The sequence below is a fragment of the Pseudoliparis swirei genome, chromosome 24, assembly GCF_029220125.1.
Source record: "Pseudoliparis swirei isolate HS2019 ecotype Mariana Trench chromosome 24, NWPU_hadal_v1, whole genome shotgun sequence".
NCBI lineage: Eukaryota > Metazoa > Chordata > Actinopteri > Perciformes > Liparidae > Pseudoliparis > Pseudoliparis swirei.
This window is the reverse complement of record NC_079411.1, coordinates 17,269,837-17,283,851: the sequence shown is the minus strand read 5'-3', so window position 1 is coordinate 17,283,851 and position 14,015 is coordinate 17,269,837. Positions and strand designations below refer to the sequence as shown.

The window sequence follows — 14,015 nt, the reverse complement described above, 5'->3', positions numbered from 1 at the left end:
AGCCAGTTCTTCCATTACTGGAGTTTAATTGACATAATAACTCTCTTTTTTGTTCCCCCCCCCCCCCCCCCCCAAAAAAGGGTGAGGGGTGCAGTCTTGAAGATTTCCGTGTGTTGTGTTTTTTTCTGTCTCCCGGTCATAACCGACTCATCACCTTGGCCGCTCTCCAGCCAATGCGGGACAGAAAGGAGTGGCAGACATCCAGAGCAGAGGATGAGCGGCGCTGCACTGTGTCTTTAAGCTCCAGTCAAATCCATCGTGGGGAGAGGGGGTATTGAGTCGCAGCGGTATGCGTGATCATTCTGTGTGCGTGTGTGTGCGTGCGTGCGTCCAGCGCGGTGGAGGTGCTCTCTGGATGGATGGATACGCTCCGGATGGTCGTTCCTGCACTTGAAACCCGCGGAGTATAGTGTCAAAACATTTTTTTTATTTTTTTGTTTTCAACCTTCAAACGCGCATAACCATGAGATGCCTCTGGGTGGCTTTCGCCTCACATTTGGTTCTGCTGCCACTAACAGGTAAGAGAACAGTTGAAATGTTGCTGGAATATCGCTTTTAGCGACTCGTGGTGTATCTGTGTTCGCAATAATGACTTTATAGTGCCCTCATTGTATCACCTTACAACAGAGACTCATTCAAGTTCTTAGGATATGAGAGCAGGCGACGCCTTGGTTATTTTATTATGTTCTTTCTCGCATTTGTATTAGAGTCTTTTCATTTCACGGAAGTGTAGCTCTGTCTTCAAATGATTGTCCTGCGTGTTGTTAGAGGCACTATTAACTCTTTTGGGCCCTTAATGACACCAACCCAGATGTGAAAAGTAATGTGAAATATAAATATATATTGTAAAAGCAGCGTGTGGTGCGGTTAGAGGCTCGTGCATTGTCTGTCTCCACGTTGTTTCTTTCAACACACCCAAGTGGCGTTTAACGTGCCGTTGGATCAACCCGTCAGCGCGCGTCTCCACATCACAAAATTTGCATAACTCGACTATTTGGGTTGACATAGCCTGCGAGGGGGATACCTTTGGCAGGTGTGTGTGTGTGTGTGTGTGTGTGTGTGTGTTTATACAGTATGTGTGAGAGTGTGTGTGTGTGTGTGTGTGTGTTCAAGGACGATAGGCTACATAATTTATCCCACCGAAATAAAAAGGAGATGAAGTTGTGCGCTTTAGCGCGGCCAGCAGAAGGAACAAAGAGGCTGAAACACGCACATCTTTGCGCACAAAACACACACCCAACAGCACCTTGACATTTACCCAACTGATGATAGCTTTTTGTGTTAGTCTTGGGTAACACAGCCTCAGGTTCTGTTGGAAACAAACTGTTTTTGCTTTCTTTTTTAAGCTTACTCAACAACCAACTGTTTGTCTCATAGTAGCAGCAGGCTACACAACATGCACTTTGCAGCCTGCACAAATACAGATATTGATATTTTCTTTTTTTCCCTTCTTTTTCTTCTTTCTCTTCTTCGCATCCCAATGCTTCTCTTTCTTGACTTCAAGCGCCCAAAGGCACAACAGTCACATGAAAATCCTGTTCTCGAAATGGCACCTGAAAGAAAAAATAAAGTTGGAAGTGGAAGGGGGGGGGGGGGTGGGGGATAACTGAAAAATGTTGTGTCTGGTACACACACTTGGATTTAGGGCCCTTAATGCATGATTACTCAGCGGGTGGACAGCTCATAATTATTGATTGCTTGAGCCGCGGTGGTTTGATAGCACTCTGCCCTAAGGGGCTCTGTGCCAATCATAACATCCCATTTAACCATCACGTTTGCACATAACTGTGGTGGGAGTTTTATAGTCTGGACAACTAAAGTATTCATCTCCAAAATAATATGTAAACGAATCGCTAACAATGGCCATCCTTGGTTTCCTTGTCCTGTTTAATCTAATTTTCGCTTATTCATCTCTCCATTGATATTCCTCCCGGAGCGCACTGTAGTTCATCCACATCAGTGTCAGTTTGTTTCCCTTTTATGAGCCGGATCTGTACTGATCCCCACTAGTCACAGCAAGCTGCACCCGAGTCCTCCACATAACCTCCATGCGTGTGCTCTGTCTTCAAAGTCTGGTGCCAGCCGGTCATCTCCCCCAGCGGGCCCCACGTCGTGGTTCCCAAGAGGGGCCGGCTGGAGCTGCTCTGTCGCGACAATGCCACGGCGTCGGGCGCCCCGTCCAGGCTGCGGTGGCAGAGGGGGAGAGCTCGCAGGCTGGAGGGCGAGGTGGAGGAGGACGGAGCAGCCTCCGTCACGGTGACGGCGGCACAGGCCTACCACATGGGCCGCTATGTGTGCGTCAACAACAGCACGCTGGAGCACAGCTCCGTCTACGTATACGTGAAAGGTGGGTGTTTTTTAAGGTGGAGGCGCGTGCATGTGTGTGTCGCGTCTTATCGGCATACGGTAATCTCCCTCCCGTCCTCCTCAGACCCCCAGAACGCCTTCCAGCGCACCATGGTGAACGTCATCCTGGTGCGCGCGGGGGAGAACTGCACCATCCCCTGCCTGGTGACCGACCCTGAGGTCACCCTCCTGGCCTTGGAGGCCTGCGATGGACGGCCGCTGCCCCCTGGCATGAGTTACCACAGCGACCCCCAGCGGGGCGTCACCATCAGCAGCGCGAGGAAGGAGTACGAGGGCTGCTTCGTGTGCGTGGGCCAGCTCGATGGGGTCAAAGTGACGTCGAGCCAGTACACTGTGGACGTACGACTCGGTAAGTGAAAGACACAAAACCTCGACTTCCTGTGGCAGAAGTTCACTAGATTGTGGTCATTTGGGCGATAATTTAGCTGAGTGGTGAGGGAGAAGCTCATGTTGTGTTCACAGGGCAGTGCTTTGAGGGCTTATCTGTAAAGTCAGAGCTTGTAAATGATGTTATGCGTCTTGTAGCCTCCCAGCATTGAATCGGGGCCGGAACCATAATGCATGTCCCGAATACTCATCAGTCAGAGTAAACTGGGAAGTAAAGTGGTCCTCACCAGAAAACTCGGAGCTGCTTGTCATAGAGCCGTGAAATGTTCGGACAATAATGGTGAATGATATCTTCTTCTGACACACATCATCATATGAAGTGAACATATTTCAGGGCCATTTTTGAAGTTGATTCACTTTGCTGGGGAGCGTTAACGCCGCAGGGGGAAACTTCATCCGTCGAACAGTTGAAGCCAAAGTGGGGGCCCCGACCGGCCAGAGCCGCGAACGTGACTCCACATCTTTCACAAGAGACCATAATACATCCTGACTCAGAGCAGGAGAAGTCACAGCGACTACACACATGGCAGATATGTTTTGGCCGAAGAGGGTTGACTCACAGCTTTTCATAGGAGCTAATAGGAAATTAAACCATGGAACCATGAAAGCATTTCTGTCAGTCGGAACCAATCACATTTCTATTAGACCCCCGCGTTGATTCAGCGTTTTCCATCCCTGTCTGCAGTGGGAAGAAGTCCAAAACAAAGAGGGGGGAGGGGTGGGGGGGCACAGTGCTCTTCTGACTGATGGAGAGAGGGAGTGAGAACAGAGACGCAAAGGAGGGAGGAGCGCTGGAGTTACAAAGCTCTGCACCGCTGCATGAAGACTGTGTCTTCTGTAAACAGAGTTATCGCCGTCTAACAGGCACTGAAGTGACGTCGGCAGGCATTAAATCTCGGGGGAAATATTAGTCCGGTAATGGTTTATGTGCCGGCAAGTTTATGTGGCGGCAAGTTTATGTGCCTGCACGTGCAAATCCTAGTGCTCCGAGTGTGTTTGTGTACTGTGTGTGTGTGTGTGTGTGTGTGCATTGTCGTCAGTGCGTGTTGGTCCACTGACTGGAGCCCCGCACACCCTCTGAGGGTCTTATATGGATCGAATACGGATACAGTCCATTCAGACGGCTCATTGACACGCAACCGCTGGTGAGTTTAAATGAGTCACTCAACTCCATCCGTCACATGTTGTCTCCGCCCCTCTTGATCCAGTGCCCGAGGTGCCTCCGGGGATCACGCTGTCCCTGAAAGACACAGTCATCCTGAGGCGAGGAGAGCGGTTTGAGATCACCTGCAGATCCGCCAACGTCAACCCGGACTTCAGTGTCACGTGGGATTTCCCTCAAGCAGCGGTGAGATTGATGGAGGGATGGACTCCTCCTCAGACTCTTTATGTCCGGGGGACTGACTGTCAGGATGTGAAGCTTTCTGTGTTTCTATCTGACTCGCTGGCCCTCTTTAAAGGACATGAATCTCCCCAATCCAAGACAGAGAGAGATTTACACTGCAGTCAGATTTCTATCAGGGCTGTGGAGGACACTCAGGTCAAATTGGTGGGAATGTGGTTGTTTTAATGACAAAGATTAAATACAAATGTATTCTAATCTGTTTTACTCTAAATATGTTCACAATAATAAATGCTTTTAGGCCAATAATAGTATACCTGGCCATGTAGAGAAGGCTTTGAATTAAATTAGTTAATTATCTTTAACATATTCTAATAACTTTAAATACTCCATGATATTTTTGTGGTGAATTTGATTGGTGGCAAATCCTGGCTATAGTTCTGTATGAAAAATGCTGACACTGTTTTAAGATGAATATTAATATTAAAAGAGTTTTATTATACTCAGTAAATGTGTTATGTAAAGATATGACAGAGTATGTCTCCCTGAGTGTGTTGTCCACAAATGCTTTTAGTGCATGTTAGTAGTTGCCCACAGCCCTGCACTGCTCTCACGTGGTGGTTACAGCTGATAACCGCCATGTTGAGAGCCATTGAGAGGCAATTAAAAAGAAGATCTCAAACAGCCCCTTTAAAACACAACCACGAGTGAAGTGTTTCCTCACTTGAGAGAAACTGACCCACCTGAAACCATCCCGCCATGAAAACAGTGGATCTGTGTAAAGTTGTACCTGCTCACCTTTACCCCCGTACCCTACAGCACCCTGATGAGTCCCACACCTCACACATCCTGTCTGGCTCCCGCGGCTACCAACGCGCCACCTCACTCTTGATCGCAGCGGTCAACCAATCAGACTCGGGCACTTACCGCTGCCACGCCCACAATGAGAGGGGCACCAGTGCCACAGCGCTGCAGCTGGATGTCCGAGGTGAGTCCTGAAGATGGTTTGCTTCGTCCAGGAGAACAGCTGTTCTGATTCAAAGTGTGTACCAGTGAGAATGTCAGAAAGGACAAAACCCACTTGTCAGACCAGGTCCTCGTCCGTGGATCTGCTCTGTTTATATGAAACATCTGACCAATTGAACATGAAGAGTGAACCCCAATTGTTTCCTCAGCAGCAAGGAGTGAGCGAGCCGGCTGCGCTCAGCAGATTTAAGTCGTGAACCGCTGCTTACGGTTTGAACGTCACGCAGGCTTCATTCCACACGTAAGAGTTAAGGTCCTTTCACCACACGTACGAGTTAAGCGGAGAGTTTAAGTCACAGGAACAATCATCCCCAAAAGGACTTGCAAGCGAGACCCCTCACTCACAACTAGAGCGCCCCCAGTGGACCAGACTGTGAACATGCTGAACAGGGCTCTCAGAGAAATGGCCCTGAATAAATAACGGTAGAAACATGTGTTTTGTGCACACTTTGATATTAGCATTTTTTTTTTACAATCGTTTTTTATTATTTCCTTCCAAATATCTTACACCAATGATTGTTAACTATTTGGTCGCTGTTATAAAAACCTACTGATAGGGATGCAAAATAGCTCGGGCACATTTTTTACCTGCCATTTTGGAAAACTAACTGAAATACAGGTGGCCGGGGTGGGTCGAAGAAGCACAAGAAGCAGCAAGTGTACACGTGGGCTTCTCCTTTATGTGTGTTTTCCGATGTCCCTCCAGATCAGGGGTTCATCACCATGTATGGAAGGCTGGGTCCGGTCCGGGCCGACGTTAAGGAGGGCGAGAGCCTGAGCCTCAGAGTGGAACTCAGCGCCTATCCCGCCCCAAGCTCTCTGTCCTGGTCTCACGGCGGCAAACGGCTCCTCAACACCACGGAGCACGTCATCACCATCCACCGCCGCAAATACAGGTACGGTGGGGGCTCGCGGCGTACCTGTTCCAATTGCAAGTGCCAAGCACAGTTAGATGGGGATTTAAAATGTCCATTTTTGTTTCGTCAGACTCATCAGCGAGCTCCGGCTCGTGAGGGTCGTCGGCTTAGAGGGAGGGATCTATACATTTTCGGCGAGCCACGTGGACGCGTCTGTCGACCATTCGTTTCACGTGTATGTCATCAGTAAGTGGCTTTCACAGTTAATGTGTTGCATTTCAGTTGCCTTAGTATTTATACGTGTTCTATGCTAAATGTGTGTGTCTCTCTTTTTCTTCTTTTTTTATCAATCTGCCCACCTTTTTCCCCACAAGGCAAGCCGGTTATCATCGCCCAGGAAGGCCCTGTTGATGGACAGGTGCGGTGCATCGCCGCCGGTTACCCAGTCCCGAAGATAAGCTGGTATTTCTGTGAGCGTCCCCACACCAGGTACGCCTCAAATATGTTTCGGTCGCTTTGTTTACTTTATTAAAATGGCTTCCATCACAATAAGACGGATACACGGTTGCTTTATTGTTACGAGCTGGGTGTGTGTTTTCATTTTCATTCGACTATGTAGAAATGGATTACGAAATAACAGTCTTTACAAATGGCTAAAATTATTAAAAGATATACTGCACTATCGCATTATTTTTCAAAAGCTTGTTTCATGTAGTCAAGATTTGTGTTGATTTTCTAATTGAAATAATAAGATAAAAAAATAAGAAACATTATTTCGTGTATTTAAATGTACCTTTCCCTATAAATGTACTATACATTTTTTTTAATCCACATTTCTTCTGCCGCTCATTTTAAACTGTAACGGAAACAGCAGTGTGACTTCAGAGCATTTTATTCACAATAATCTTTAACACCTTCTGTAGATTTGTCTGGCAGTTCCTCTGAGAACACAGTAGAGGCTGGTCAACACGATATGAGCAGTTTCAGAAATTAAGATCTCTGGTTTGAATATTATTTTGGAATTTAATCGCCTGAACAATGAAGCAATTCGATATTGCAGAGAGCTGCGGCTGCAACGTCACTGTGCTAAAGCCAAGAGAGGAACATGTACCCTGATACAACTTCATAACCTCCCCCTCCCCTTTCAACAGGTGCTCCCACCTGCCCAATGCCACCCAATGGGAGACTCCGGACGTCGCCATGGTGACAAAGTCCACCTTCGGCCGGGGCGAGGTGGTGGGTCGGCTGAACGTGAGCAAGGAGCACCGCCACTACCCCACCCTGGAGTGCGTGGCGAGCACGGAGGGGGAGGAGGCCTACACGCTGTTCTCCATCAGTGGTGCGACACACACAAACAAACAAACAAACAAACAAAAAACACCGGCCACTTGTGTGATTACTGGGCGCAGATTGAATGAGATTAGTAGATGCTGAATATGCAGTCTGGGATTATATGGCGTGGACCTGCTTAACCCTGGTACACAAACAAAACACCACTCCGTCCTGAGGCGGTCCGCTTTGACGGCGAGGACGAGGATAGAGATGTGCCCGTGTGAGCGCCTGAGTGTGTTGTGTTTGTTTACTCCAGTGATTTCTGATTACCTCTGCCGTGTGTGTGTGTTTTCCTCTCAGAGCGCAGCGTCCCCCATGAGCTCTTCACTCCTCTCCTCACCGGCATGGTGGCCACCGGCGTCATGCTCAGCCTCATCCTGGTGGTGCTGCTCTATAAATACGTGCAGGTAAGACGGAGGTAACTCACGGCGACATGTGAAAATCAATTTAATCCACAAAAACAAATGTCTCCAGTAGTTTCTGGCAAAAAGGCCCGCTTTCAAGGAACTAATCCCTCACGCCTCCATTTTAGTTATCGGACGTTTTAAATTAGAGGCATCTCTCTGAGATCAGACTTGTTTATTTTGCTGCCTTTTGTGGCGGAAATATGTTGTTATAACCGATATGAATGTGTCCAAATGAATTTGAAATCAGAGTGCAGTTTAGTTCTTTTTTGACAGAACATTAACTTGCCCCCCCCCCCCCATACACACACACACGGCGTGCAGCTCTTATTGCATACAGATGAGTCAGACTCCCTGGAGAGCAAATGGATTTACGGCGGAGATCCTCAGTCTTGCATAAAGCTAAGGAGCACATTGACACAATCTCTCTCTCTCTCTCTCCAAACCACAGAAACCAAAGTTCCAAATCCAGTGGAAGGTCATCGAGAGCATCCACGGCAACAACTACGTCTACATTGACCCCACCCAGCTGCCGTACGACGCCAAGTGGGAGTTCTCTCGACAGAAACTGCGCTTTGGTAGGACGGCGCCTGTGTTCGTGTGTAGCTGTGAAAGATGTTGTTGTTTTTACATTCAGTCTGCCGAGCACGAGGGGAAAGAAGTCCATGTCATTGGAAGAAGTAGTTTTCTTTGGGAAAAGATGGGACAGATGTTTATTTAATCTAGAGTATTTAAAATATGTTGTGTCTTTGAGTTACTATGAAATGTGACTGTGTGTGTGTGTGTGTGTGTGTGTGTGTGTTTGTGTGTGTTTCCACAGGTAAGACTCTAGGCTCTGGGGCTTTTGGAAAGGTCGTGAGGGCCACAGCGTATGGACTCTGCTCTGCAGATACTGTTACAACTGTCGCCGTTAAGATGCTCAAACGTAAGTGTGTGTGTGTGTGTGCGCGCATGAATTTATGTGTCTGTTTAAATCTCTCGCTCTCGGAGGCTGTGTTCAAAAGCAGTCCTCGAAAGAGCTCAACGGTTCTTTTTCTTCTTTTCTTTCAATTTTTATCAAAAAGTATCAGGTCTCTATAATGGAAATGATGAGTACTTATTAGGTTTGAGCAATAACATGAAAGTGTTTTTGGACTTAGCCTGCATGTTGCAACATAAGATTCCTGAATGTGCCTGATGATGTCACCGCAGCCAAAGCTCACGCCACGGAGAAGGAGGCTCTGATGTCGGAGCTGAAGGTGCTCAGCTACCTGGGGAACCACGTGAACATCGTGAACCTGCTGGGGGCGTGCACCGTCGGAGGTGAGCGGAGCCGCCTCACCACTTAGTTCCCTCTCGGGAAGTTTACTTTCCAGCACTTGACTTGTTTATCACCTATCGACTTATTGTGTGTTGTATGTTCATGTATTGACCTGCTGCCATTGCCCGGTCAGTATTGACCTCCTGTGGAGAAAGAAAACCCGATATTGGACCAGCCGTTCCCCCGGCCGTGATGCGAAAACGTGATGCAGTTTGACTCGTCGCGCATTTACTGCACAGGGGGATCGATACGTTTCACCTGTAGAGACGGACCGACATTGATTATAAAGCAGCGTTTGAATTGGATTCTGTTGGGAGAGAAATGAGGGACAACCTGGGCGTGACGAATCCAGATTTTTGAATTTTTGCCGAGAGTCCTGCATTGGAGCAGTCGCGTGCGCCGACCTGATGCCGTCTTCCTTTCAGTGTTGTGTTTCTGAGTCTCTTTTCATTGTTCTGTGGTGCTTTACAAAAAGAAAATCGGCAAGTGAGGTTTTTCTTTTCATCTCTTCTCAGGCCCAATCTTGGTGATCACAGAGTACTGTTGCTATGGCGATCTCCTGAACTTCCTGCGCAGAAAAAGAGAGGCCTTCCTCAACTCCCAAGTTGGTGATGGTTACTATCGCAACATGTCGAACCAAAAAGAGCCTGCAGCGAGGTGGGAATGTGTGCGTCTCACAATTGGGACTGCAACTGCAAAAAGATTATTACCATTTAAGGATAGTGTGTGTGTGTGTGTGCAGCGGAGAGGTGACTGGTACAGCATACATCCCCATGCATCCCTCTGAGAAAGAACGTTCTTCCCAGTCAGGTATAAAGTTTTACCTGATCGTGCGTTTCAACAAACACACTTGAGTGTCTGACCATGTCTGACCGGGTCTGACTATCCTCTTCCTTTAGTCGATGCAGAGGAGCTGTCTCTGGATGCCGAAGATCTCCTCAGCTTTTCCTACCAGGTGGCCAAAGGAATGCAGTACATTACTTCCAAGAATGTAAGGCTTTTACCGGTCGTGCGCTTTTTTATTTATTTACTTATTCATAAAGCCGTAATGGGAGGCATTTTTAAAAGGGCCGTGGCTCGGGGCCAACGTGCCCGTGCAGCGGCGTCGGAGCGGATTGTGATGAAGTTGCAGTTTAGAAAGTTAGATCAGCCACTGAGCATGCAGGGAAGCAGCTCCTTCACGAACTGAAGTGACACAAGTTTAATTTAAACCCTCCTGATTCACTCGTCCTGCACTTATGTTGCTTTTGGTTAATCCGGCACTATTAATGCACGTTTCACTGAAACGCTACTAACACTTTGGGATATTTCTGTTTCATTGAATTAATTGTGTTTTTATTTGTTTATATATATGTATATATATATATATATATATATATATATATATATATACATGTAGATATATACATATACAGTAGTTTTACTGTCAATATGCCTTTTGTGTTTCTGTGGTTTGTAACAAGTCAAACTCGCCCTGCGTAATTGGTACATGTGTGCTTCATGTCACTCACTCGCTGCATAAACCTGTTACAGTGTCAATACTCTGTGTGTGTGTGTGTGTGTGTGTGCGTGCTCAGTGTGTTCACAGGGATCTTGCAGCCAGAAACATTCTGCTGACTCACGGCAGGGTGGCGAAGATCTGTGACTTTGGGTTGGCACGAGACATCACCACTGATGCCAGCTATGTGCTCCGGGGCAACGTGAGTCTGGCTGTCACTTATTTCACCCTTCGTAGGTCCTCTTCCCCTTCCTCTTCTTTTCAAATTGCTTGTTTTGTCCGGTCAACACTCCAATAAACAATAAAATACAAATAGCTGCTGTTTATTTTTCTCTCAACCGACCAGTCAATTCAAGAGAGGGATGGGAATCGTTTCTTAACATTTTTGTTCAACATTTGTTTAAAGTCTTTTAAAAACACATTCCGACTTCAAGGCGAACATAACCCTCATTCCACTTCAGCTGAACTAGTGCTAACAATAGTAATGTTGTGTGTTTAAATTCATGAGGATATCATTCTTGGGGAGTGGCTTAGCAACCTTTCCTCTTGGTTTAGTGCTCTCTGGAGTTGCTGCTGCGAGCTACTGGCAACACGCGCTTAAATCCACAGCTTTCGTCCTTAATATGAAAATATGTGAAAACAAGGTACACATATTCCCGTTTACCGGTCCCGTGACCACGACTCTCCCTCCTGCAGGCCCGCCTGCCCGTCAAGTGGATGTCTCCCGAGAGCATTTTCGACTGTGTCTACACCTTCGAGAGTGACGTGTGGTCCTACGGCATCCTGCTCTGGGAAATCTTCTCTCTGGGTAACGCTTCCAGCTGTTGCATCCGTTTCATGATGTCTGAGCCATTATTTTCGCCCCTTTTGAAGCTCCGCAAAACCATATTGATCATTATAGGAATCCATGCTGATTTTCCTTTTACCAAAAATGGAGCCACGACTTGTTCAAAGGTCGTTAATGTGTGTGCCTATGTCTGTGTTGCAGGTAACAGCCCGTATCCTGGGATGCAGGTGGGCTCAGCATTTTATCGGATGATTCAAGACGGCCACAGAATGAACAGGCCTGAGATTGCTCCCGTGGAGATGTAAGTCAGGTGGCAGCCTCCAATGAAAGATGTGCATTATTTGTAATGGCCAGCAGGGGAGGGGGGGGGGTACCAGAAAGAAGTCAGATTCCATAAAGGTCTATGAGAAAATGCCCCTCCTTCTCGCTTGCTTTATTACCTCAATAAACTCATCCCAGTCTCACCGCTGTAGGTATGACATGATGTTGTCCTGTTGGAACCACGATCCTTTGAAGAGGCCTTCATTCAGGAAACTGGTGGAGAGGACCGAGTTGCTGCTGTCAGAAAATACCAGGAATGTGAGTATAGGCTCGAAGATTAATCAGAGAAAAGAAGTCTAGATGTGGACAGGAAACACAAGAGTATCATGTGTAACAAAGATCGTCAGGCGGAATCAAACCACCATCTACTGTGCCTATGTGACATCATCAAAACGCACTCACCAACAAATGTGTGTTGTTCCCTCAGGTGTACCTGACGCTGAGCAACGCTCCGGGTCATCCAGAGCACCAGAGGGCTCCATCGCGAAGGCTGAGCTCAGTCTGCAGCACGACAGCCCCCACCCAGCCTCTGCTGCAAAACACGGTTGACGTCTTCCTGGACTATGTTTGACACACACACACACACACACACACACACCCTACCTCTCTAATCATTCTCTCCTTTCCTCATTTGTACAACATGAACGAAACACACTATAAACTACTAGCAAACTCAAGCTGGCCTTCCTGCAACACACACACACACACACACACTGTATATACGGCCCGCTCAGTACTGGCCTCTATGTAATCTCCCCTTTGGCTTCTTGATGTCTGTGGTAGGTATAGGTGCACGCCCATGTAGAGCAGACTGCAGCACTAACCGCCCATCAGACCTGCTATCAGCAGCAGGAGGAGTTTTGGCTTCCTTCCAGCATCAGGTTGCATCTCGGAACGCTTCGGGGAAAACAGAGACCGTGACTGAGGAATAGATAAGCACAGTGACGAGCGGACAGCTCTCTTTTTTTCTTCGTATTTGTTTTGTGGCGGAATTGTGTCCCTTTTTTCCCCGTAATGTTTGCCGTTTTGGGAAAGTGACAAATGACGGTGTCTTGGAGAGTTAGACGAGAAGATTGATTCCACCGTAAGATATGTGTGTCGAGCATGGAGGTAAAGCCGGGAGCCGTTTAGCTCAGCTCAGCGTAAAGAATGTAAACGTCTCTCACCTGTAGTATTCATACACATTATTCTGCCCCAATATTACTTTATGAACATTACTGCTTTACCATGATTTATTCAGTGTTGTGTTTTATTTAGTTTGACAGGTGCTGTATTAATACATCGTGATTGATTGAACAGTGATGGAATCCGTCTGCCAGCAGCTCTCAACTACACACATTAATACATTACGTTTCATTAGTTTATTCCTTAATTTTTTTAAAAACTGAACATGTGGTGTTTTTATCTTCTTCCATCTCTTGAGTTAGTACTTGACAAGTACAAGAAGACTTAAACTAGTTTGTAGGTGTAATATTTCCCTGAGCTGACCGGCGGCTCCAGCCTCTTGTCGAATGGACCGTCTTTCCTCTCATCTCGCTCTCTGCGAGAAAGCAAACAAAGTGTTTCACTCCAAAGCGGCAAAATATAAAATCATTAATAACTTCAGGAGTCGGTGGCTGCAAACTAATCTGACTGGCCGGGCTTGACAAAAGATGCCTTCTGATCAGAGACCAGACATTTCTTTGACATAAGTAAGATGCAGAAACAGATGCCCACCTGTGCATTGTAGCTTTGAATACTGTGACTCGTGACGGACTACTCGTGTATCGCTGTACGTGATTTAGGGCTTCAGTTCAGTCTGTGGCCGGGCGTTTAGAACCATCGTGTGCTCCTTTTACTTAATTTATGTTAAACATGTATGCAATGTAAATACAGTAGAGATGTGCCTTTTAGATATTCTTTTCTTTTTTTTTAAAATACTGAATGCATTTGATTGTGACATAGTTGTTGTTAATGTTGTTGAGATCCAGAAGAGAGTTTTTGTGTGCTGGTTTTGAGAATCATGCAGTTTTTATACAGTTGGTTGACTTGTAATAATAAAGAAAGTACCTGTGATGGTAGAACCAACTGGAACGTGTCCGTTTACTCTGTCTGTCACTTTCTCGACCCTCTGAAGTGAGTAAGCAGCTCTGAGGCCGGTGTTTAGCAGATAATCAGGAGGTACAATTTGCCATTTTTAATTGACCGTGTCACCATGTGATGAGCCAGGGAAACAATTGGGAGCTCAAGTCACTACGACTGGGATGACATGAGTGTGCGCACAAATCTTAATAGCAATTCATCCAATAGTTGTTGAGATATTTCACTCAAACCACAAATATCATCCTCATGGTGGTATTTAAACTTAGGGGATCACTAAAGTCATTATGACTCATCTGGGGACCATGAACATCC

At 46.8% G+C, this 14,015-nt stretch overlaps 1 protein-coding gene across 2 annotated transcripts; it reads left to right on the top strand.

The window, feature by feature from the left end:
• The first annotated feature begins 303 nt into the window (after positions 1 to 303).
• On the top strand, positions 304 to 13,688 carry kitb (KIT proto-oncogene, receptor tyrosine kinase b). Of its 2 annotated transcripts, XM_056410042.1 has the most exons (21): positions 304 to 518; positions 2,072 to 2,347; positions 2,432 to 2,716; positions 3,963 to 4,102; positions 4,916 to 5,084; positions 5,829 to 6,018; positions 6,110 to 6,225; positions 6,354 to 6,468; positions 7,131 to 7,318; positions 7,612 to 7,718; positions 8,167 to 8,293; positions 8,536 to 8,640; positions 8,907 to 9,017; positions 9,531 to 9,672; positions 9,758 to 9,825; positions 9,915 to 10,006; positions 10,593 to 10,715; positions 11,210 to 11,321; positions 11,502 to 11,601; positions 11,774 to 11,879; positions 12,049 to 13,688. In XM_056410042.1, exons 1-21 carry the CDS (start codon positions 464 to 466, stop codon positions 12,190 to 12,192), a joined length of 2,871 nt encoding a protein of 956 aa, XP_056266017.1. In that variant the 5' UTR covers positions 304 to 463; the 3' UTR covers positions 12,193 to 13,688. The 2 variants fall into 2 exon arrangements, with proteins under 2 accessions (XP_056266017.1, XP_056266019.1); XM_056410044.1 differs by lacking the exon at positions 2,072 to 2,347 and having other exon boundaries at positions 306 to 518.
• Positions 13,689 to 14,015: the final 327 nt, after the last annotated feature.